General features: G+C 33.6%; 1 protein-coding gene and 1 pseudogene across 1 annotated transcript; one reads left to right on the top strand and one right to left on the bottom strand.

The window, feature by feature from the left end:
• Positions 1–313: 313 nt before the first annotated feature.
• On the bottom strand, positions 314–3662 carry LOC121798873 (eukaryotic peptide chain release factor subunit 1-3-like). Its single transcript, XM_042198108.1, has 3 exons — positions 3565–3662; positions 3376–3431; positions 314–1918 (listed from the first exon to the last, which is right to left on the bottom strand). Exon 3 carries the CDS (start codon positions 1884–1886, stop codon positions 576–578), a length of 1311 nt encoding a protein of 436 aa, XP_042054042.1. The 5' UTR covers positions 1887–1918; positions 3376–3431; positions 3565–3662; the 3' UTR covers positions 314–575.
• Positions 3663–5908: 2246 nt separating this feature from the next.
• On the top strand, positions 5909–7824 carry LOC121799815 (annotated as a pseudogene).
• The last annotated feature ends 20039 nt before the right edge of the window (positions 7825–27863 follow it).

The following is a 27863-nucleotide window of genomic DNA, read 5'->3' as shown; positions in this document are numbered from 1 at the left end:
TTAATAGATCAAACTTCTTAACTTAAGGACTACTTACAGGTGTGGAGCTTGACTAATGGGATTTAGGAGATAAGTAAGCTCCATCGAGAGACACCTAAATCATATATCCTCTAAAATAAAACAAGAACTATGACCGCTATGACCTAGTGAACGAAAGGATGTACTCTTGATTCTTGATACAAAAATCCATATACTCGTCAAACATACTAGCCCGACTTGTGGGGATAACGTTTTCTTAGTCGCTTAAGAACTAAAACACAGAAGGCAAAAAAAGCTATATGCATTGCATGCAACAAGAAAATGGCCTATGGAGTAATAAAGATCAGTGTGTTTCTGATTCAAACAAATAGCCAGCAGCAATGTCAAGCACAATCAGGCTCGTAGAACTATCAAGATTCAACACTTACCTTGAGACAGGTGAAAGCAGAAATTAAATCCAAAACAGGTAACTAGAAGCCAACAAGTGAAAATAACAAGTACAGACACAAAAGAGGGCTCTGAGCCACAATGACTTACAAGCAGTCAGGTATTTTTGGAATCATTCCACTTGATAGAAGCAGGCAGAATGGCTCATCTTAGTCTGAGTCATAAAACTCTCCTTCGTCGGATGGCTCATCAAAGGATCGAATGTCAAGCTGGTAACGAAGAATTCCACCAATGCCACCAAACCCTCGGCAGAACTGTGATCCTTCCTGGGATCGATTTGTCACAAACTCAAGTGAACAGCCAAAGTTTCTATATTCATTAGCAAACCACTCCAGTAATGGCATTTTCTCTTGAACCTCCAATTCTCCGGATGATGCAGCATCCTTGAAGTTGCTCGGGTCATGCTCTTGCTCCTTGTTCAAGTATTTGATGACAATCTCATTGGTCACAGTATTTTTTAGTGTAAAACGATTTATATCCATGTTTTCCCACACTATCAATGTTTCAACAGCTCCCATCTCCAAAGCTTTTATCGTATCATCCACGGAAAATACATATTTTCCGGTATCTTGACTGATTTCTTCAAAAAATTTCCCTATCAAGCGTTTTTCTTGTATGAACTTAACATTGGACAAAATCTCAGCAGATAATTCAATGGCTTGATTGAAACCATTTTCCCCACCATAGGATACATCTACCACATTCAGTATCTTGGCTTGGAGGCGAGGATCAAACATATCAGACTGACTCAGCTCAGTCTTGAAATCAGCTGACCCAGCAAGTATCAACCCTGATACATTCGGCTGACTGGTAGCAGGATTAATGTAGAATTGAGTAGCAAGCTCTGCAGTCTTCCTCACATAGTTGTGACGCTTCTCCATTCGAAGACGAGCAAACCGAAGAGCTGATTGTCCTCCTCTTCCATGTTTCTTTGGAAGATCAACTGAGAACTTGTGAAGCACTTCTCTTGTATTACCACTTAAGGTTCCAAAAAGGGTCCCATTACCATCCATGACAATAAACCCAAACTTTTCATCAGATTCCAGGAGTTGAGACAATGGCTCAGTATGAAACTTATTGTCACAAAGGTAAAGAGAAGCATTTATGGCCTTAAAAGGTGCAAAGTCGAAGGTGACCTTTTTCTCTTTTCCATCATCTGTTATTATAGTTCCAGTATAGAGCACGAGTCCATTCGGTGGGACTTTATTGTACAACTTAAGCCTCTGCTGCGCAGAGGTGATTGCACCTAGCACCGATTGACGATTCACCCTGCTTTTAATATTTGAAGCTGTTCCATACTCTTCTGCAAGCATTTTGGTGACCCGGGCTATCTGATCACCTGGGGGAATTATAAGGGATATCATGCTGGTACCATTTCCCTTAGCAGCTTCCAGAGCCTTAATCAATTTCTTTATTTTCCATATTTCAATATTCTTATCATTTTCCTGGCCGTCTGCCATGTGACTTGTATAATAAGCTATTCACCAAAGACCTAACAAGAAGTGCAATAGGAAACACTTACGAATTCATCTTCATAAGGGTTGAAAATCCAAAATAAAATAAGATTGTTGAAAAGACACATCATGATTTTCCCTGTCTAACAGAATTCGCCACATGAAATTTGGTAAAATACATCAATCTTAGTTTGCAAATTTTTAAAATAGGACCAGTGGAAAGTTGAATTGCAAATAATGTCTGATTAAATACATGATAAATCAATTCTTTTCAGTAGGAATGTAGGCAGAATACCAGCCTTTGATGTTGCATAAATATAAGCTTCTAACAGGTAACCCAGGCCTGAAACTAGCATATATCTTTTGTTACAATCAATTGAAAAAATGCTTATAAACATGACAATATAGGCTATTAGGCTCAATCAAATTTGTGCAGCTATTAAAGGAAAAGAATGCAGTAAACATGGCATAATCCTTGCTTTTACTGGATTCTGAAAAAAATAGTATTTTCATCTTGTACTCAATGATAAAGTTACCTCCCTTGTGAGCTTCTATGAAATATGAATAAAATTCACTGAAGGCCAAAATTAGAACCATAATTGTTTTAGAGGAAACAAGTTCAAACATGGAAACAGACATCATTACAAAGTCAGACAAAGAACCTCTTGGGAGGCGTTTACTTTGAGTCATGTAGGATACAGGGATAAACTGATAAAACACAGGAATAGGATTGACTATTTGAAGGATAAATAATCAACCAAGCTAAAAATTATTAATCCACTAAAGTAAATAGTGGATTAGCTTGGATTATTTTTATCAAGATTAAGAGCAATGATCTTGTCTACGCGACTACTAAAAAACACGAAAGCCACGTGTTAAGCTTTAGCATTGTGAAAGCAAGTGAATCATGTAGACAAGATCATTGACATCATAAACTATACATATGTATGATTGTGAGCCCAGAGTTGTATGTAAACTAAAAGATTGCACTATACCCCTGTTATACAGTAAATGCACACTACCAAATGCATCAACATATAACAGAAACCTACACATAGCAAATCTTCAATCAAAACTAGAAACATGTCAAAAAACTAATCCATCTACAAAGTTCAATTCTCTTTTCTCTATATCTCTATTTCTATATTTGTTCACAAAAAATTAAAACTTATGTGTATAAATTTCAACATTTCCCTTCGAAAATCCTCCACAACAAAGAGATCTAACGATAAGCATCCATTTAATCTCATCCATCATTAACTCCACGATTCTCTTCTGAAACCATCTCATCCGGGCATGATTTTACCAAATTTTATTCATATTTATCACAGCAGGTAAAAATACTGACCAAATCAGACTGATGCATGGATTGGTAAGAATAAAAAAAAAGTATTCAAAATGAATTCAAACAAAATCAATTAAGCAGCGAACCGAAGTCTGTGAAGTAAATCCAGCATAACATCAAGTCATTTTCACAGAAAAAATCAACACACACCTTTGGGAGCGAAGATAAACAAAAAAGGGTTTCGCAGAAACCACTGTGACCGTCCCCTGCGAAATTGCGGAATTTAATCGGATTAGAGATATATAAGAGTAAATCAAATAAATATAATTGACGAAAAGGAATTGAATGACTAATTTTCGTTGAGATTTCAATCGGGCTTTGACTGAAGGATTTACTCACTTGTCTCTGCTGCGGCTGCTGACGGCGAGGGATTTGGGATTGCTTTGCTTCCCTTTTATGTATCCTAGTTTTACAAAAATACGCTCCTTTCCTTTTTTCTTTTTCTTTTTAAATTTTTATATTTCTTTGTTAACAATCACATAAAATAAAATGTTTTAAATAATAATACTCCTTCTAAATTGATGGTTATTTATTTTTGTTTCTCAATGCAAATAACAAATAAGGTGACTTCACGTGTACCTACAATTACAATTAGACCCTCGTTAGCGGATCCAATAATTATCACTCATGCTGATTTATATGCATCTCAAAAAAAAAAGTCTCAGCATCTCTAAAAGTAAAGTAGTGAACGAGTCTTTCATTCAACCATGTCCATACCTCTTGAGTTAATATACGTATGAATACTATACACTCAGGTGGTGTTCCGTTTCCTAGATAAAATAGTACCAAGATACAATTTAAGATAGAGTTGTGAGATTATTTTAGTCATAGAGGGTTAGCTATTAATAATTATCTCATGATTATCCATCTGAGATTGGGTTATGGTATTGAATCTCATGAACCAAATACACTACATATTTAATCCTGTGATACAATCTTGCAAACTGAACACCTCCTCAAGAGATACTCCCTACTTCCGTCACTAGGAGTCCCAAAAGAGTTTGACACATATTTTAAAAAATATTACTATAAAGCAAAGTGGGTGAGAAAAGATAGTGAAATGTAGGACCTATTTTTATATATTAGTTTATAATAGGATGTGAGTGCAAAGTGAGGTGTATCTACCATTTATAGTGGTGAACCTAGACTCATAATAACGGACAAACTAAAATGGTAAACATGGGCTCCTAATGACGACAGAGGGAGTATATATTTTGAAAAGATAATTATACAAATATTTATCTTAATTCAAAGTTTTGAAAATAATTTTTTTATTGAGATGTTCTAAGTGAACTAAACAAGATATTTGGTGAATGAGAGTTGTATATATACATTATATGTTAAAAATCAATATTGTGAAATAGTATATGGTGAAAGGATTTACAGAATATTTCATTTGAGATACTTTTATAATAGAGTGAACTTTAAATTAGATCTCAGAAAAATGAGTTTGCCACTTCTAAGTCTAATTCGAAAGAAAGAGAATATCATCAAGTCTCTGAAAAATCATTTATAATATTTCAGATTATACTTAACTTCTTCTTTCCGATTAAACACCTAAATCACTTTAGGACATAATTAAAATTATCAAATGGACTGGGCTGAGACAGGCCCATCTCTGAAGCTAAGACTGATTTTAACAAGGCCCGTTCCGTACATTAGGGATTAAGAAATTAAAAGTGATGTAATGGTGAGTGAGGATAAATGCATGGGAACTATACATACTTCTCGAAGACGGTCCAAAAATTTGAATTTCATGCAAAAAAGCGTAATAAAAAATGGAAATAAAGCTAAGTTTGAAACCTTTGAACTCCTTTATTCCATCAATCGATATTTAGATTGCTTTATTCGTTGGCCTCTTTAAGAAAGATGATGATAATACTAATAATATACTACTCGATCTTGAATTTGATCATTTCCCGAACCCTTCAAACAGACATACTGATCACACCCTTCTCTCTTTTCAGTCTCTTCTCTGACTGTTCCCTCTCTTCTTTAACACATCTTTTCTTTTCCTTTTTTCTCTTTTTGGCCAAGCCCAAGCCCGATTCATGTAGTAATTCACATTTTTTTGTATTGCTCTTCACTCCTCATTACTAAAGCATTATAAAATGCAATAAATTCTTTAAATTTTGTGATGAAATATCTTGGATCTGGCCTTGTAATCATTAATTAAGTATTAATATATGCTTCAAATATTTGTTCTACAAAAGATATGAAGTCTAACTTTATATTTACTCATTTTGTCCCATTAAAAATGCAACGTTTTTCTTTTTGGGTTGTCTCAATAAAATTGAAATGTTTTCTAAAGTGGAAATAACATCATCTCTATTTTTTACTATTTCTTACTTTACTATCTTTTTATTAACTCACAAAACAACACTACATAAAATCTCGTGCCGAAAACCTAATATTTCATAATTATTGGGATGAGTTTATATTGTTCATCAAGCCCACCTTTATCCCTAACAAAGAGGAAAAAAAGCTAGAGAGACAACTTAGCTTTGCCTCCCATGGCATCCACTTTTTACACTCTTAACATTTATTTTCTCTTTAAAAAAAAACTTTAGCATTCACACAAAACCAACTATAACAAAAAAGGCACAAACCCAATACCAATTCACCCCTTATATAGAGTTGGAACAACAATCATCATCAATTCCTCCCATTTCAAAACCACAATATTCTCCTTCTCCCTCTTTCCCCACACACAATAAAATCATCTTGTTTTTAAAGATTAATAATAATAATAATAATAATAATAATAAAATTAAAAAAATGAGAAGCGGAGGAGGTTACAGCCTTCACCATTCACTAACAGTGGAAGCCACGGCCATCGTGAAGCAGGCGGTGGGCCTGGCAAGGCGGCGCGGGCACGCGCAAGTGAGCCCCCTCCACGTGGCGAGCGCCATGCTGGCATCCCCGGCCGGCCTGCTGAAGCGGGCATGCCTCCAATCCCATTCCCATCCATTGCAGTGCAAAGCCCTCGAGCTCTGCTTCAACGTGGCCCTCAACCGGCTCCCCACCTCATCCCCGGCCCCCTTGCTGGGCCCACACTCTCATCTCCCTTCCCTTTCCAACGCCCTCGTGGCTGCCTTCAAGCGGGCCCAGGCCCACCAGAGGCGCGGCTCCATCGAGAGCCAGCAGGAGCAGCAGTCCATCCTTGCCCTCAAAGTGGAGGTCCAGCAGCTCCTCATCTCCATCTTGGACGATCCCAGCGTCAGCAGAGTCATGCGCGAGGCCGGCTTCTCCAGCACTCAGGTCAAGTCCAATGTCGGCCGCCACAAGGCCCTTCCTCCTCTCGATCTCACCCTCCACAGGTTTTTAATTCTACTTCTCAATCATTTTTTCCATTTTTCTATACTTTTGTTGATTAATTTGACTTTCTAATGTTTTTTATATAAATTCCAGTGGCATGCATGATGAGAAGAAGCAGATGGCTTGCTGTTGTGATTGTACACAAAGTTTCGAGAAAGAGGCCGAATTAGCTGTAACGAGCGGTTCATCCGGCGCAATGCTGCTGCCGTCATGGCTGCAGCAGTACAAGGATGGCATGAAAAAGCAACTAATTAGTAGCAATCAGGTTAGATTTCAACTTTTTTAATTTTCAACTATGTATGTCATGTAGCTTTCCATTTATTCTAACATATAGTGATACTACTTTAATTTGGTATACATAGGAATCTGACAAAATAAAGGATCTTAGATGGAATCTATCATCCTCGCCATCGTCTCCATCCACATCGGACGAACGCACCAAGTCTCAAATTCTTCTCAACTGGCCGGTGATCGCCAAAGTTTCCAAACCGGAACTCCTATCAAACCCTAATTCAAGCCCCAATTCAGCTTCCTCAAGTGAAGCAAGCCAAGACATGAAGCTCCCTTAAAAATTCAACGAGCTCAATTCGGAAAATCTGAGGATTCTCACAGCTGCACTGGAGGAGAAAGTCCAATGGCAGAAGCACATCGCTCCGGACATCGCAACCGCAATCCTCCGATGCCGGTCCAGGAGGGGGAGAGATAGCTGGTTGGCGTTCCTAGGCGGTGACGATAACGGCAAGGTATTGATGGCCAAGGAGGTTGCTAAGGTCGTGTTCGGATCCGAACACGACTTCGTCACCATCGGCCTCAGCCGATGGAGAGATAATTCGGCGGAGGAAGTGGCGAGCGGAAGGAAGAGGGCGAGAAATGAGCATGGAGGAGAGATTTACGATAGATTTGCTGAAGCGGTTCGAGATAACCCGAGGCGGTTGTTCTACGTTGAAGATGTTGATCAGATGGACTACGGCGGCGTGAAAAGGTTCGAGAGAGCCATGAGAAACGGCGGCGTTTCGATCGGGGATGAGTGTTTGCCGCTCAAGGATGTCATTGTGGTATTCAGCTGTAGTGCGGTTGATAATGGAGAAAGAGAAGAAGAGGAGCATTGTGTATCGTTGGATTTGAACGTTGCGACGGAAGAGGGGAGTGGGATTAGGATTATGGATTCAGTAGACATGAAAGTGATTTTTGGAATCCAAGTATTGTAAATTAGATATTTTTGTTGTATTTCTTACTAAATGTTTACACTTGGTAGGGTTTGTTGACATGTAAGTTCAAATGTAATGTTGATTAACTATGAATTAGTAAAATACTATATTGTACTACTCTTGATTTCTGTTGGGGATCGGTGATGTCCGAACTCCACATTAGTATGATATTGTCCGCTTTTGGCAAAGCCCTCACAGTTTGCTCTTTAGGTACTTCCTAAAAGGCCTCATACTAATGGAGTTGGGGTAACCCATTTATATATTTACAACTCTTGTTCATTCTCCAATGTGGGATATGGTTTGTTTCCCCACAAATTCTTTGCACATGTGTTATATGTATCACAAGCGATCAATCATGAAACAAATTCGTGTTATGCGTACTATAGTATTGTGTGCTTAGTGAATTTGTTACGTGACATTCATAATAAGTTAATAATTGTATACTCATCATAAAATGTCATAATTTTATTGAGTTATGATCTTTTTTTGTAGTCACAAATCTTCAAAAATCTTGTCCATCATTGTTGAGAATCCAAACATAAACTTTCAATTATTACCTCAACATTGGTAAAAATATCTATCGAAACCTCACTTTATTTTACAAGTAAAATTCAAGTTAAAACGCGCCATAATTTGCGTAATGCAGCAAATAAAAAGTAACGACTTCCTTCCTTTTTGTAAAAAAAAAAAAGAAGGAAAAGAAAAAGAAAGTTGCCGTTTAATTTATTGCTTTCCTTGGATAGGAAAACTTGAATTTTTCTTTATAAAAATTAATAAGATAGTGGATGAGACACTTAAACTGAGGCTAATATCGAAATAAGAGCTAGTATTCGATATTTGAGTCACAAAAATCAAAGAGGACCTCTAATTACTTTGGAGTCAACAAAATTAAAGAAGACAATGAAGCCTAAACTTGGATTCTAGAACCAACAAAAGAAATGTTAACATTTTAAGAATGACATGTAGCCTATATGCGAGGGTAAAATAGAATATTTGTCGAAACCAGTCTCAATACAATAAGATCCCAAAAAATTCGATAAAAGTAGTGGTATATGGTTGCACTCTTTCCAAGAGAGTGTGCTTAAATATCATAATCAAAATAATCAAACAATAATTAAAAGAAAATGAATCAACTGGAATCCTCCAACTTTCATAAATTATTGGAAGCGATCGGATGATTAATGGCGCTTGTCTTTGTCAACAGCAGACATGACCTCGAGCTTTGTTCCCATTATTTGTTATGGACTCGACTCAATCATATCATCAACAATTGTGCTTATGATATAAATCAAGATATACATTTTTTATATTAATGATTTAATTGTTAATCAGCATTTAATCTTTCAAATTTCAGTCAGACCGTAATTCTTATTGTGGATAAATGATTCAATTAGTTTACTTTTTGTTTTTTACATTGTAATTTTCTTTTGTTTTAGCTCCTTTTTTCATTGCAATAGATACAATATTTTTGTACATGGCATTGTGTTGCCACCCAATTTTCTAACAAATGTATTAAATGTTTTCCTTTCGGCGATCGGCTTCTCTAGTAATGCCAATATGATGGGATTTAATTAATGCCATTAAAAGGCAAAAGCGAATATAAACAAAAAACAATAAGAGATTATATAAACAATATTTCCTGATCTGTACATGATACATTATATTTGGAGAAAGTTAAAAGTAGTAAAAAAGAAAATAAAAATTTAAAAGTTGTATACTAATACGACACAGTTTAGGAATAGTAAGAAATGGAAGTGTTTAATTTGTATACATAAAAGAGCATGTGAGGGGTGTGTATACACATTTGGCATCTAAAAACAATGATTGAAATATGATCTTTTTGGAAATATGATTAAATTATAATGACAAGTAGCCATTCAAATAGAAAAGGCAACGATCAGCTAATATAATCTATAAATGATTACGAATATAGAAAGTCCCAAATTAAAGGCCCCTAGAAAAGCAAAAGGTGCCACTGAGTGTCTTCCCTTTCGAAGATACTTATATTAATATTTTGTTTAAACCTTACAACTTTGTTAAGGCAGTTCAACTTTTCTCACTATTCATGTTACACTTCCAATTTCTGCCTTCTCTCTATACACAGACATCATATGACTGTCTATGTGTGTGTTGCTTTAGTGAGCATAAGCATTGGCATGGAGAAAAAGTTTCCACACATTGATCTTTTGCAGTCTTTGTTTAGGAAAAGACAAGTGAGAAATGAGTCTTTCAAAAATGGTTGCCTTTCATAAAGCTTATTCCTTTTATTTTGTATTGCAAGTGATTTATGCATGAAAGTAAGGGTTGCCTCGGATCTCCAACCCCCTCTCTCTCTAGTACTCCTATGTATAATCACACAAATAATGATGAATGCCTTGAACCATTCTTAAACGTAGAACAAATGCCAAACGGAGGTCGTTAGATCTTTTAATCCAATGGTGTTGATTTGCACAACAATTTCCCATTATAACCAAAACTATTATTAATGGGTGAATGCAGATAAGTGAAAAAATAAAGCATGCATGGACTCTTCTTCGTTTCATTCATTCTTCCATCAACATGTGAGTTTTTTCACATGTTGAGTCCGGAATGTCGTGAAAACATAGTCTAATATGTATGATTTTTAATCTTGACCGTCATTTTTTCCTCATCCAATGAATAAAATATGTAGAGTTCTAGGTTCTACACTTAAGAATGGTTCTATCTTTAACGCAACCATATATATATATATATATATATATATATATATATAGACGTATTCATTTCCTTTTTGTATCTTTTGTTCTTTATTTTTTTATCTCAGCCCCACGATTTTGGCATCCGACGGTTAGATTGGTGCCACGTGTCATTTAATAATGCAGATTTTCAGTTGAATAATGCACACCGACTAATAATGCACCATTATAGTGTAATAATGCAGATTTTCAGTTGAATAATGCACACCGACTAATAATGCACCATTATAGTGTAATAATGTAAATCATCTGGACCGTTGATGAATGAGATCTAACGGCCCATATTAAGAAGAATAAATGATGTAAGGGATTAATAGGAGAATAACGCTCTCCTATATATATATATATATAGAGTTGTGATCATATGATAACCTCCAAATCATATATATAGGGATATATATATATATATATATATATATATATATATATATATATATATATATATATATATAGGGTTTTGATCCATGCAAAACCATTCTTAATACAAAAATGCAGAACCAAGCATACAAAAGTCATTTTTAGGTCATTGTAAGCTTATTTTTACGTCATTATAGTAAGGATGACATGAAATGATCTTAACATGACCTCAAACCCAAAGTTTATAATATGACCTAAAACTGCTTTACAATGACCCTCCGTGTTTTTGTTTAATTATTGACCATTGGATTGTCAAATCTCATGGTCAGGATTTGGTCTGGATTTTGTATTGAGATCAAGTTTTGTATTGATCATTTTCCTATATATATATATATAGTCGTGATCATATGATAACCTCTAAATATCGTAATAACCCTATAACCAAATCTGGACCACACATATATGATACTCTGAGTGATACTTTTGATAAAATGATACTTTTGACTGACTGATAAAATGATAAAATGATATATGTTAGGTTTATTGCATAGAATGATAGTTTTTCCGGATAGAATGATACTATGAGTTGATAAAATGATACTTTTAGCTTATAAATGTTAGGTTTACTGCATAAAATGATAGTTTTGCCGGATAAAATGATACTTTCAGCCGATAGAATGATAGTTTTGCAGGGTAGAATGATACTTTCAGCCGATAGAATGATAGGTATTTTTGGTGTATAAAATGACATTTTTGTTTAATAAAATGATACTTTTACCTGATAAAATGATAATCTAAGCAGATAAAATGACAGTAACCTTATAAAAATGATACTCTAAGTTGATAAAATGATACGTTTACTGCTTTGTAGGTTTGTATATTATGTATTGTGCCGATTATATTAGGTTTATTGCATAGAATGATAGTTTTGCCGGATAGAATGATACTCTGAGTTGATAAAATGATACTTTTGACTGACTGATAAAATGATAAAATGATATATGTTAGGTTTATTGCATAGAATGATAGTTTTGTCGGATAGAATGATACTCTGAGTTGATAAAATGATACTTTTGATTAACTGATAAAATGATAGGTTTATTGCATAGAATGATAGTTTTGCCGAATAGAATGATACTCTGAGTTGATAAAATGATATATGTTAGGTTTATAGCATAGAATGATAGTTTTGCCGGATAGAATGATACTCTGTTGATAAAATAATACTTTTGACTGACTGATAAAATAATAAAATGATAAAATGATATATGTTAGGTTTATTGCATAGAATGATAGTTTTGCCGGATAGAATGATACTCTGAGTTGATAAAATGATACTTTTAACTGACTGATAAAATGATAATATGATATATGTTAGGTTTATTGCATAGAATGATAGTTTTACCGGATAGAATGATACTCTGAGTTGATAAATGATACTTTTGACTGACTGATAAAATGATAAAATGAGCGAAATTCAGAAATTAAATGAGCGAAATTTGGATACGTAAATTTTATCATGAGCGAAATGACATATTTACCCCCACGCTTTTTTTATGAAGTAAATCTAAGTTTGAATCTAGACCGCGTGATTTTAAAAATGTGTGGTCCAAATTTAGTTATAGGGTTATTACGGAAATTGGGGTTATCATTATAATGCACCCCTATATATTCGTCCATATATATATTCATCCATATATATATTCATCCCTATATATATATATATATTCATCCCTATATATATGATTTGGAGGTTATCATATGATCACAACTCTATATATATATATATATATATATATTCATCCCTATATTCATTCCTATATATTCATCCCTATATATATTCATCCCTATATATACATATATAGGGATGGAGTTGTGATCATATGATAACCTCCAAATCATATATATAGGGTTGAATATATATATATATATATATATATATATATATATATATATATATATATATATATATAGTTGTGATCATATGATAACCCCTAAATATCGTAATAACCCTATAACTAAATCTGGACCACACATATTTCTAATCTTGTGGCTGAGATTCAAAGTTAGATTTACATCATAAAAAAAAGGCGGAGGGGTAAATATGTCATTTCCCTCATTTAATTTCTGAATTTCGCCAAATATCACATAAATTGATAAAATGATATATGTTAGGTTTATTGCATAGAATGATAGTTTCGCCGGATAGAATGATACTCTACTTCATAAAAAAAGGCGGAGGGGTAAATATGTCATTTCGCTCATTTAATTTCTGAATTTCGCCAAATATCACGTAAAATGGTATATGTTAGGTTTATTGCATAGAATGATAGTTTTGCCGGATAGAATGATACTCTGAGTTGATAAAATGATACTCTGAATTTTTCCAAATATCACGTAAAATGATAAAATGATAGGTTTATTGCATAGAATGATAGTTTTGCCGGATAGAATGATACTCTGAGTTGATAAAATGATACTTTTGACTGACTGGTAAAATGATAAAATGATAGGCTTATTGCATAGAATGATAGTTTTGCCGGATAGAATGATACTTTGAGTTGATAAAATGATACTCTGAATGATAAAATGATACTCTGAATTTCGCCAAATATCACGTAAAATGATAAAATGATAGGTTTATTGCATAGAATGATAGTTTTGCCGGATAGAATGATACTCTGAGTTGATAAAATGATACTTTTGACTGATAAAATGATACTCTGAATTTCGCCAAATATCACGTAAAATGATAAAATGATAGGTTTATTGCATAAAATGATAGTTTTGCCGGATAGAATGATACTCTGAGTTGATAAAATGATACTTTTGACTGACTGATAAAATGATAAAATGATAGGTTTATTGCATAGAATGATAGTTTTGCCGGATAGAATGATAGTTTTTGCCGGATAGAATGATAGTTTTAGCCGGATAGAATGATAGTTTAGCCGGATAGAATGATAGTTTTTGCCGGATAGAATAATAGTATATGTTAGGTTTACAACATACAATGATAGTTTTGTCGGATAGAATGATACTCTGAGTTGATAAAATGATACTTTTGACTGATAAAATGATAAAATGATACTCACAGCAGATAGAATGATACTTTGAGTTGATAAAATGATACCTTTGTCGGATAGAATGATAGTTTTGCCGGATAGAATGATACTCTAAGTTGATAAAATGATACTTTTGGCTTATAATGATAGTTTCGTCATTTTTTAGGTTGAAGTATCATTTTATCGGCTACGAAATTAAATGAGCGAAATGACAGTTTTACCCCTCCTCTTTTTTTTATGAAGTAAATCTAAGTTTGAATCTCAACCGCATGATTTTACAAATGTGCGGTCCAGATTTAGTTATAGGGTTATTACGATATTTAGGGGTTATCAATATAACGCACCCCTATATATATATATATATATATATATATATATATATATATATATATATATATATATATATATATATAGGTGTGATCAAATACAAACTATACAAACTATGTCACCGGAGTGTACAAACTCTGTCACCGGAGTGTACAAATTATGTCAACGGACTGTACAAATTCTGTCACCGGGGGTCGATGTCAATGGAATGTACAAATTATGTCACCGGGGGGATGTACGGAGTGTACAAATTCTGTCGACGGGGGTGTCCAAATTCTGATTTTTCGATGTCAAAATGTTGACATTAGAAAAATCTCTTATATTAACCGTTGATTAATTGTATTAAGTGAGTATGATTAAAGTTTGTATAGTTTGTATTTTAGAGAGTTTGTATTTTATCACACCCCTATATAGGGGTGCATTATAATGATAACCCCAATTTCCGTAATAACCCTAAAACTAAATCTGGACCACACATTTTTAAAATCACGCGGTCTAGATTCAAACTTAGATTTACTTCATAAAAAAAGCGCGGGGGTAAATATGTCATTTCGCTTATGATAAAATTTACGTATCCAAATTTCGCTCATTTAATTTCTGAATTTCGCTCATTTTACCATTTTATCAGTCAGTCAAAAGTATCATTTTATCAACTCAGAGTATCATTCTATCCGGCAAAACTATCATTCTATGCAATAAACCTAACATATATCATTTTATCAGTCAGTCAAAAGTATCATTTTATCAACTCAGAGTATCATTCTATCCGGCAAAACTATTATTCTACGCAATAAACCTATCATTTTATCAGTCAGTCAAAAGTATCATTTTATCAACTCAGAGAATCATTCTATCCGGCAAAACTATCATTCTATACAATAAACCTAACATATATCATTTTATCAGTCAGTCAAAAGTATCATTTTATCAACTCAGAGTATCATTCTATCCGGCAAAATTATCATTCTATGCAATAAACCTAATATAATCGGCACAATACATAATATACAAACCTACAAAGCAGTAAACGTGTCATTTTATTAACTCAGAGTATCATTTTTATAAGGTTACTGTCATTTTATCCGCTTAGAATATCATTTTATCAGGTAAAAGTATCATTTTATTAAACAAAAATGTCATTTTATACACCAAAAATACCTATCATTCTATCGGCTGAAGTATCATTCTACCTGGCAAAACTATCATTCTATCGGCTGAAAGTATCATTCTATCCGGCAAAACTATCATTTTATGCAGTAAACGTAACATTTATAAGCTAAAAGTATCATTTTATCAACTCATAGTATCATTCTATCCGGAAAAACTATCATTCTATGCAATAAACCTAACATATATCATTTTATCAGTCAGTCAAAAGTATCATTTTATCAACTCAGAGTATCATTCTATCCGGCAAAACTATCATTCTATGCAATAAACCTATCATTTTATCATTTTATCATTTTATCAGTCAGTCAAAAGTATCATTTTATCAACTCAGAGTATCATTCTATCCGGCAAAGCTATCATTCTATGCAATAAACCTAACATATATCATTTTATCATTTTATCAGTCAGTCAAAAGTATCATTTTATCAACTCAGAGTATCATTCTATCCGACAAAACTATCATTCTATGTAATAAACCTAATATAATCGGCACAATACATAATATACAAACCTACAAAGCAGTAAACGTGTCATTTTATCAACTCAGAGTATCATTTTTATAAGGTTACTGTCATTTTATCCGCTTAGATTATCATTTTATCAGGTAAAAGTATCATTTTATTAAACAAAAATGTCATTTTATACACCAAAAATACCTATCATTCTATCGGCTGAAAGTATCATTCTACCTGGCAAAACTATCATTCTATCGGCTGAAAGTATCATTCTATCCGGCAAAACTATCATTTTATGCAGTAAACCTAACATTTATAAGTTAAAAGTATCATTTTATCAACTCATAGTATCATTCTATCCGGAAAAACTATCATTCTATGCAATAAACCTAACATATATCATTTTATCATTTTATCAGTCAGTCAAAACTATCATTTTATCAACTCAGAATATCATTCTATCCGGCAAAACTATCATTCTATGCAATAAACCTATCATTTTATCAGTCAGTCAAAAATATCATTTTATCACTCAGAGTATCATTCTATCCGGCAAAACTATCATTCTATGCAATAAACCTATCATTTTATTATTTTATCATTTTATTAGTTAGTCAAAAGCATCATCTTATCAACTCAGAGTATCATTCTATCCGGCAAAACTATCATTCTATGCAATAAACCTATCATTTTATCAGTCAGTCAAAAGTATCATTTTATCAACTCAGAGTATCATTCTATCCGGCAAAACTATCATTCTATGCAATAAACATATCTTTTTATCATTTTATCATGTTACGTGATATTTGGCGAAATTCAGAAATTAAATAAGGGAAATGACAGTTTTACTCCCGCGCTTTTTTTTATGTAGTAAATCTAAGTTTGAATCTCAAAAATATCATTCTATGCAATAAACCTATCATTTTATCATTTTACGTGATATTTGGCAAAATTCAGAAATTAAATGAGGGAAATGACAGTTTTACCCCCGCGCTTTTTTTTATGAAGTAAATCTAAGTTTGAATCTCAACTGCATGATTAGAAATATGTGTGGTCCAGATTTGGTTATAGGGTTATTACGATATTTAGGGGTTATCATATGATCACGACTATATATATATATATATATATATATATATATATATATATATATATATATATATATATATATATATATATATATATATATAGTCATCTCTATATATTCATCCATATATATATATATAGAGTTGTGATCATATGATAACCTCCAAATCACGTAATAACTCTATAACCAAATCCGAACCACACATATTTTCTAATCTTGTGGCTGAGATTCAAATTTAGATTTATTTCATAAAAAAAGCGCAGAGGGTAAATATGTCATTTCCCTCATTTAATTTCTGAATTTCGCTCCATTCTTTCACTCTCTCTCAGTTCGATTCTCTCATCTTCTCAGCGATTTTGTTTCCATATTTTCTTCCGATTTGGTTCATCATTCCATAATCTCTAGATTTTGTTTCCATATTTCTCGCTTAAATGTGACCGGGAAGATGTTTTCAATTTTTCTTTCTTATTTTCATTGATTACCTGTTCAATTGCTGTCAGAATTTGCTTCGATGGAGTCTATAGCAAATAACGAAGGTAACAATCATTATCTATTATTTAGCTTATTGATTGTGTTCATATTTTAATTTATTGATTGTTTTGCTTCATGTATTGAATTTGATTTTAGATTAATATTAGCTGTCGATTGGTTTATGTTTCTGATGTACTGAACTTCTTATTTAATTATATTATGTATTGGAGATTATGTGTTAAGATGATACTTTTGGCTTATAAATGTTAGGTTTACTGCATAAAATGATAGCTTTGCCAGATAGAATGATACTCTGAGATGATAAAATGATAGTTTTGCCGGATAGAATGATACTCTGAGTTGATAAAATGATAGTTTTGCCGGATAGAATGATACTCTGAGTTAATAAAATGATAGTTTTACTTAAACCTGACAAAATGACATATAAACTGATAAAATGATACTCGCAGCATATAATATGCCAATACCCTGATAAAATGATAAAATGATACTCGCAGCAGATGAAATGATACTTCTGACCTATAAAATGACAAAATGATAGTTGCAGCAGATAAAATGATACTTCTGTCTGATAAAATGATAGTTTTGCCGGATAGAATGATACTCTGAGTTGATAAAATGATAGTTTTGCCGAATAGAATGATACTCTGAGTTGATAAAATAATAGTTTTGCCGGATAGAATGATACTTTGAGTTGATAAAATGATAGTTTTACTGATTTGTAGGTATGTACATTCCTGTTTGTGATGATGCTTTGAAGCCAATGATTGGTATGAAATTCAATACATTAGTCGAAGCAGCTGATTTCTATGAACATTATGCTCGTTCAGTTGGTTTTTGCATTCGTAAACTGGGCAACAAATCAGTTCATGGTATTCTCAAGTGGCAGTATTTGGCTTGCAGCAGACAAGGCTCTAAGAATTTTATACCTGGTCATCCATCCCAATCAACTGAAGTGTCTGTTAAGAAGCGTAGGTGTCGGTCATTTAGGTGTGAATGTCTTGCTAAGCTCAACTTGAGATATTTTTCAGATGGCATGAGCAAAGGGTATGAGGTTTATCAGTTTGTTGAGTATCATAATCACTTAATGGTTGCGGATGAGCATAGGCATTTTATGACGGCCAATCGCAGTCTGGATCCTATCCATCGGAGGTTTATGGAGGATTGTGGCAGGTGTAATATTGGTCTCACTCTCACATTCAAACTTTTGAAGGAGATAATGGGTGGACCTGAAAATGTTGGATGTGATATTATTGATATTAGAAATGGTTATCGTGATATTATGTCCAATATTGATGGTTCAGATGCTCAAATGATTTTTGATTATATGCGTTCTCAAAAGGAATCATCTGATGCCTTCTATTATGAAATTGAGATAGGATCTCATGGAAAGTTAACTAAACTCTTCTGGGCTGATGCTATTTCAAGACGAAATTATCATATGTTTGGAGATGTAATTTCATTTGACTCAACATACAACACTAACATGTATATTACTTTTGTTGCTAAAAGACATAAAATGATACTTTTTGCTGATTAAATTATATTTCAGTGGATAAAATGATACTTTTGGCTGATAAAATGATAGTCATAGCTGATAAAGTGATACTTTTCTGTATGTATGAAAATATAATTCATTTTTATGTTATGTTCTGAAGGTATTGCATGATTTTTGCTCCATTCACTGGAAAAGATAACCATTCCAGAGCAGTTACATTTGGAGCTGGCTTGTTATCAAGTGAAGGTAGAGACTCATATTCTTGGTTGTTTGGCTGTTTTGTTCGATGTATGGGGGTAGCACCCAAATTGATTATCACTGATCAAGATTGGGGGATGAAACTTGATGTTCAACAAGTACTTTTACAAACAAGGCACCAATGGTGCATGTGGCATATTATGGTTAAGGTGTCAGATAAGTTGCCCAAATCCTTGCTTGGCAATGAAGATTTCAAAAAAGAGTTGAATGCATGTGTTTGGTCTGATTTGTTAGAGCCTGATGAGTTTGATATAATATGGAATGATATAATGGAACGGTACGGATTAGAAGACGTGCACTGGTTTGGATCGATGTTTGAAGATAGAGAATTCTGGGTTCCTGCTTATTTTCGAGATTTTCCCATGGGGTCGCTTCTTAGGACTACATCGATGTCTGAATCAGAGAATAGTTTTTTTAAAAACTACACAAAGCCTCGTGCAAATCTTGTACAGTTCATCAATTTCTTTAACTGTGCTGTGGGAGATCAAAGGAATGCCAATTCACGATTGAACTACTTGGATTACTCAACTATTCCTGATTTGTCAACCCAATTGACTATTGAGAAGCATGCATCTACAATCTACACTGATTCTATTTTCAAACATGTACAACAGGAAATAAGTATGGTATGTGAGATTGTTTCTATAACTGTTGAGGATAACATCAAGATGCATAAGGTCAAGGACCAATATGGTAGAACATGGGATGTTAAGTATGATTGTAAGCCAGACACATTTGACTGTAGTTGTAAGAAGTTTTTCAGAATTGGTTTGTTATGTTGTCATATATTTTGTTTGTTGAAGAATAAGTCTGCTAATCTCATTCCTGAGAAATATTTTGGTCGAAGGTGGTTGAAGAGCTCTTTACTAAAGACAACCCATGGTCTACCATCTAAGGAGCAACAACCATTTGAACGTGTGCTCCATTTGTAACTTTATTTGTAAAAACTCTATTTTTCAGTCAGAGAAATGATAGTATTTATTGTAATAATGTTATCTTTTACCTTGCAGATTTGGATGAAAAGCAAGAAGTTATGAAAAAGTTGTTCTCCAACTTTTATCGATTAGTCCAAAAGTCTGAGGGAAGTATGGATCATCTGTCTTTGTTATGTGCTGGTCTTGATGATTTGGAAGAGCATATATTTGGAAATTGTGCAATACCTTCAGCCATTGATAAGAAAGAGAAGGTTGAGGAATTTTATGGAATGACAGTACCTGATGTAATTGATGTACATCCTCTAGACGTTGTTAGAACCAAAGGATCAGCTAGTGACAGGGTATCAAAGAGGGAGAGTGCAATAAGGAAAACAAATAAGCCTCTACGACGGTGTGGTAAATGTCATGAGATGGGTCGTCATGATTCAAGAAATTGTGGTAGAGTCAATGAGAAGACAGATTGAAGCCATTTTATTTTATATAAAATGACACTTTCAGATGATAAAATGATACCTTTCAGCTCATAAAATGATGCTCGGTTTGTTTAATAAAATGATACATTGGGCTTATAAAATGACACTTTTGCTGATAACATGATACTCTTTTTGTTAACAAAATGTTACTTTCAGCGCATAAAATGATAGTTTTACAGGATAGAATGATACTCTGAGTTGATAAAATGATAGTTTTGCCAGATAGAATGATACTCTGAATTGATAAAATGATAGTTTTGCCGGATAGAATGATACTCTGAGTTGATAAAATGATAGTTTTGTCGGATAGAATGATACTCTGAGTTGATAAAATAATAGTTTTACTGATTTGTAGGTATGTACATTCCTGTTTGTGATGATGCTTTCATAGAAATGATACATTGTTGATAAAATGACACTTTAACCTAATAAAATGATACTCTAAGCAGATAAAATGACAGTAACCTTATAAAATGATATATAAGCTGAAGAAATGGCATATAAGCTGATAAAATGATACTTAAACCTGACAAAATGACATATAAACTGATAAAGTGATACTGTAACATGAAAAAGTGATATATAAGCTGATAAAATGATACTCGCAGTAGATAATATGCCAATAACCTAATAAAATGATAAAATGATATTCGCAGCAGATAAAATGATACGTCTGACCTATAAAATGACAAAATGATACTTGCAGCAGATAAAATGATACTTCTGCCTGATAAAATGATAATCTTGGGTGATTATATTCGAAACCACTATTACAAAACACTAGTATCAAGTCATACAAGTTACTATTACAACTACTAGCTCTCTTTAGGGGGTGCAAATTCTCTAATCATCTTTTCAACATCGATGTCCCCTTTTTTGCTATCATTCTGAAACTTCTTTTGTATCATTGTAAATGTCTCCAAAGCCATCTTGTTAGTATCTCCAATAAGCAATGCTTCAGTATATTTGGCACGGAGTTTTGTGAAAGACTCTGTCCCCTTCTTCGTTAAACCCGAATCCAATTACGAACATGACCACCCATGTAAGTCTCCATATGGCGCAGAACATAAACTCCACAGTCAACTTTATTTGTATCGTTCTGCCATGACATTTTCATGTGTCTGATTTTTGACTGTTTGACAATTCTCCCCATTGATGAATTAACTCCATTTCCAAGATAAATTCAGAAGAAATGTTTCTATTCAAATAACACAAAACATACTTGAGGTTGATTAAAAATGATATTTATTACTGGTAAAAATGATATTATGTTCCGTACTAAATGAAATTCAATGCATTTTAACTAATAAATATTGAATGCATTTAACTAAACATACCAGAATACTTGGTGCATCTCCATATTTCTTCTTAATCAACTCTTCACTAATCAGAGCATTGTCAATCACATCCATCATTTGCATTTTGAGATTGAAGCACATGATATAAAAATGTTCGTACACCCAGATCGGAAAGAATATCTAATTTTCAAAACATTATATACAAATGTCATTTTCAAAAATATAGATATATTGTTCTGTAATGTATATCTCATTATGACTTACCATGTCATAATTTTCCCATTTGAAATTTTCAATCTTTGACACAAATTCATTTAACGTTGAGCAGAATCTTTCTTGAGCCTCGGCTTCAGTCCAATCAGATTTCCTTGCAGTAATATTGTATACCTGTCATGTTTACATTTTTGTAAAAAATTTAACTTTTAATGTAACACTATTATTTATTTACTCGTTTATTGTACCGTAGGTGTGGTGTTGATGAAAAGACGACTCGGTGATGCCTTTGATTTGAATTTTTCATGGTAGTTGAGGTACACAACCCATGCGTCTATGATGTTGATACTGAAGTGTGTACGTGGAGCAAGGCTGTGGAAATCAATCTTGAACATGCTCATCATGTTGTTCTCATAAACTATCTCATAACTGATTTCAAATTCATATTTAATGTTAGTTAAAAGAACTTAATAAGAATATAATTATGTAATTCAAAACTTACTATTCGCTTTCTTCATGTGTTATCAACTAGTACACTATTTCTTTATCTTCTTTATTCAGTTTTCCTTTTAGATTTACTGCTCTGACATTGTAGGGAGAGCACAATGCTTCAACAATTTTCTTTGTTGTTCTGACCACTTTCTCCTTTTCAACTGAAGGTTCTTAGGAAACCATCTTCTTCCCTTTAGCCTTTTTCAAAATTTCTTCTCTCTCTTTTAAAACTTCATCATCTCCTATTTCACAATGTATCTCCTATTTCAAAAATATAAATTTTTATTGACATAAGGGATATTATTTTACTCAATGGAACTCATATTATCAGCCAACAGTATCATTTTATCAGCCAAAAATCTAAAACTATCATTATGAAACAAAAATTTCATTTTATCACTGAACCTATCATTTTACCCACTAGAACTATCATTTTATTCTCCGAAACTATCATTTTATCATTTTATGCAAAAGTATCGTTTTATCATTTGAAACTATCATTTTATGATGCAAAAGAATCATTTTATCACTGAACCTATCATTTTACCCATTGAAACTATCATTTTATTCACCGAAACTATTATTTTATCATTTTATGCAAAAGTATCATTTTATCATTTGAAACTATCATTTATCCCCTTACACTATCATTTTATGATGCAAAAGTATCATTTTTCAAATAAAACTGTCACGACCGCCCTCACTAAGGATAGTAAAGACGGGGAAATCGTGACTAGGGAAGGGACGAAGGAGCAGGGAAGAAAAAGGGGAAAACAATAAGAGACAACATCTTAAACAAAGCTTCAAAAGAAGAGTTTTAATCGATTAAACAATTAAGGAGCGGGTTAATATCTTAAGGTAAATAATGTTAAAAAGTAGTGTGGGGCAAAATGAAAGACTTTAACAAGAACGATTCGAAACACGGCAGCGGAAAAACAAGTATCAGAGGAGAGTCAAAGGATGACGCCCATGTTTGAAGACACGACGCATTCGAGAATTCCTAAAGCTCACTCAACATCCGCCGCAACATCACCCCTCAACCTGCACATAAAGAAAAAGGATATGCAGGGCTGAGTACTTGTTGTACTCAATGGGCTCATGCCGAAAATATTTTATAACAGTTATGTCATCCATACCTGTGAACTCGAGTTTTTACGTTTATTTAAGAAATATCACGAGTATCACAAAAACACTTTTCACAGACCGGCCGGTCAAAACAATCTCCCCACTTTCTCATCAATCAATCAATCACATCCTTTTACCATAGTGCGACGAAAGTGTGGCCACACTATTCACCCACGAGACCGGCCGACTAGCAAGGACGGCTCACGATCCCCTCTGTGTACACAGACTGATAGGGTTTGCGGCCCTACTCAGACCCGAATTCATTTATCATAGCCCTATAGCCTAATGGAGCGAACTCACAAACTAGGCATCAAGCACAATCTCAACATAGCCCTATAGCCTAATGGAGCAAGCTCAAACGAACTAGGCATCAGGCAACAATCTCAACATCAAAACAATCACGGCATGACATAACACTTTAAACCACCCTTATAGCTCCACAATCATACTTTGGAAAAATAAAAGAGTTTAGTTAAAGAAAGTCCACCTCGTTCGCTTAACAATTCACAATCCAACTTATGGCAACTCTCGTTCCTCGAGTTCACGAATACACAATCACCCTTGTCAACGACAACACAAGTCAGCCTTCCACAAAAACATATTACCATGCATGTCCTATCGTTTCTTTCACCGTTCTCTCAAAATTACCCAACCCAACGTTCGTCACAAAGATGGAAAAACACACCATAGTATATTTCGACGTATCTCACGCGATCACATCATTAAACACGTTCCTTGGATATACATGCATCATATAATACTTTTAAACTTGAAAATAAATATCCTTTTATCAAAGCGGAAAACTGGCAGAACTGCGCGACCATTTTATAAAAATCACTAAATATTCACCCGACCTCATATGAAGCTAAATTTTGGTCACAACACAGAATACACATTCAAGTTCATCCTGACAAATTTTCACACTGAAATCACGTCGTTTAGTCAGTCAAATCAATAATTAAACTCTTTGGTCGGAACATAAAATTTCTAACAGCACTGCGCAGTTCATTTGAAAATTTTACCATAAATTCATCCAATGCGTAAAAAGGCTGAAAATTTTACACGACTTAGAAGACACTTCAAATTTTACACGACTTAGTTCAAGAATCACATCAATCGGAGGTCATTTGGTCAGTCAAAAAGGAAACGAAACATTCTTGGCGAGAACACAGGTTTCTGGCAGATTTGCGCAGTCAACTTCAAAAAATTATTAAAAATTCATTTTTCGATAAAAAGGGCTGAAATTCACACGAGACACGGAAAACACCTTGAAGTTTACTCAGTAAAAATTTCATATCAAAATTCGTTCGTTTGATGAGTCAATTACAGATCAGAAGCTACTGGTCGTGCACCACAGATTTCAGGTTCATAGTTTCGAAAATAGGGTTTTCATCTTCCATCAAACAAACCCCAACTTTTCATGCTGGAAAACACATAATCATGCTTAAAAGGTTCTCATAATCATGTTTGCCCATAAACTCACATCATTCACCAAAGATTCAAATCAAACTTCACAAAATTGCATTCAAAACGCATACATAAATGCAAACACAAATTCCCCACCGATTAAATCCTTAGATTTGAAATCCCTACACTCACTAGATGCATGAGGGAGTCGAAAGAATGTTTGGATGGAGAGGAATGAAGAATAGAGGTTTGATTGTACCTTTCTTGAACGAAACAATCGGTAGAAACGAATATAACTCTTGATTCTTCAACAAACTCTTGGCGAATCGAAAGGATCTTGAGTAGAGTAGAAAAACAAGTGTGGGAGAAGATGGAGCAAGGGGAGGGGCGTGTGATTTGAGAGGGAGGCGTGTGAGATGGGTTTAGGGTTAGGTTTTTGGTTTTATTTATAGAGTTAGGAAATAATATATCCCACAATTAATTGAAGATTTAGGAAAATAAATCAAATAAAGATTTGAGAGATTTGGGGGGGAGAGGGAGGCGTGAATTATGGGGAGAAATAAGGGGAGGATTTTTGAAAATCATAGCTATTTAATTAGCTTATGATTTAATTTGGTATTTCACGGAGTAGAATAAAATAATACGGAGTAGAGAAATTTGTAAAATCCTCCAAAAATAATGAGAAGTGGGCGTGTGGTTTAAGGTTCCTCCCACCAGAAAAATTTCCAAATCTTTAATAGAATAAAGTAAGGCAAGATTGGCTAGAATATTCCAATTCATTCATGGAAAGAAATAAGTAAGAAATCAATTATAGAATACTTAATTTCTCCTCTCCCAAAAATAGGAGATTTCAAAAATCATGGAAAAATAAATAAGAATATTTTGATTTAGGATTTAATTTAGATGAATATCCCAAAATAATTAAATAAATCCAAGAAAGAAGATATTACTTCCAATAAATAGAAATGCCGAAAAGAATTTGAATAAGGTAACTGGCACAAATATGCGTGATCCTATTTAATTAAATCCCACCAATTGGAAAACGTATCATGTTATTCCACATAACTCTCAACCATTAATTTCACATCGTTAACACAACCTCATAGAAATCAATTTCCAAAAATGCATTTCCAAATCAACATCCACATTAATAAAACGAAAATAAGCCATCAAATAAAAAAAGTCAAAAATTTTCCGGGGTGCTACAAAAACAAAACAACCAAAAAATATCATCAAACCTAAAAACAATCATTTTATGTACTTAAACTATCATTTTTAAAAGTTACCTCATATTCATCATTGAGAAAGAATTGAACTTCTTTCTCTAGAACTTTTTCCTTCTCTTCTCGAGCTGCTTTATTAGCCATTTCCTTTTCGCTTTCATTCTGTTTCTCTTGCTCGTTTTCCTCATCATCATCTTTTTCCTTCTCCATATCCTTTTCCCGATTCAAATTTTGATTCTCATCAGGAGTGTAGTCATATTCCGATATCAGAGTGAAGGTAGGGAACGCATTCCTATTTTTCAGTATACATGTCCTCTCAGCAGCTTTAGTTAGCTCAATCATGATATCGATCCATTCAGGATCATCAATTTCATCATTGCTCATAGCATGTGTCATTGTTTTCTGACTTTCTATAACATTCTGCACACCTTCCTCTCTCAATACCATTGCATTTCTTGTTGTATCACAGATTATCTTAAAGCTATTAAAGTTCCTGAGTTCATCCGGCGCTGCTTCAAGGACATCAACCATCTTCAACATTGAGGCTTTACAATCCCTGGCAGCTTCCTTCCATTTATCTATGAAAGTCTTTTCTTGACTTCCACTGGTTGTCCCCTCTTCATCATGATCATTCATCTTCAAAGCTTCTACATCTTCAGGTTCATCATCTTCATCTTCAGATTCATCATCTTCATCATTCTCTTCATGTGGTTGCTTTTTATATCGGTCATGCTTATGACCCAGACCAAAATCTGAATCATTCAGTTCTACTCTTTGTCTTTCTTTCAACAGTTCGGCAGTCCATCCTTTAACTGTTGGATAACATCTTGGCACCATTTTTTTTTCATAGACAATTCTGTCCGCGTAACAAGCCTACATTAACAAAAACTAAATATTAGTTTTTCTGTAAATAGATTCATAGACAATGGAAAATAAATATATTCTTACCACTACAAAGATAACTTGTCCGGTAAATATCTTTGCTGTGTTGTTTTTCCATCTCTTTTGTGCTTCATGCAATTTAGATATGACATAGCTACATCAATTGTATTGTTTGATCTTCTCAACATCAGCTATGTAATCTAAAATTTGTGGGCTCACATTTCTATCAACAGGAGTGTTAATCAAGGCATACTCCACGAGAACCATAAAATTCCATTTGAACCACTCACCACCTTCTTTGTCTCTCTCCATCTGCTCTACAACATACTTTGGCACCATTTTTTTCTCTCCACCTTTACAGAATCTAGCAATTTGAGTTTTGATGTTGATATTTTTCTGAAATTTGATCCTCTTCATAGGTAAAGATCCGATCCGGAACTCAAGAGTTATGTGAACATCTTCATCATCTAAAAACAGTGATTCCCTGCTGTTCAATTTAATTGATGAACTTTTAGGGATAAAGTTGTAAATTAAATAATATGTCAATGCTCTTGGGAAACTTCTTATATTGAAGTTTAGGAGTGCACCAAACCCAATCTCTCGAACAGCTCTTCTTTGAT

Source organism: Salvia splendens, chromosome 4, assembly GCF_004379255.2.
Source record: "Salvia splendens isolate huo1 chromosome 4, SspV2, whole genome shotgun sequence".
Taxonomy (NCBI): Eukaryota; Viridiplantae; Streptophyta; class Magnoliopsida; order Lamiales; family Lamiaceae; genus Salvia; species Salvia splendens.
The sequence above is the reverse complement of the archived record's forward strand: the minus strand, read 5'-3'. Positions and strand labels throughout refer to the sequence as shown.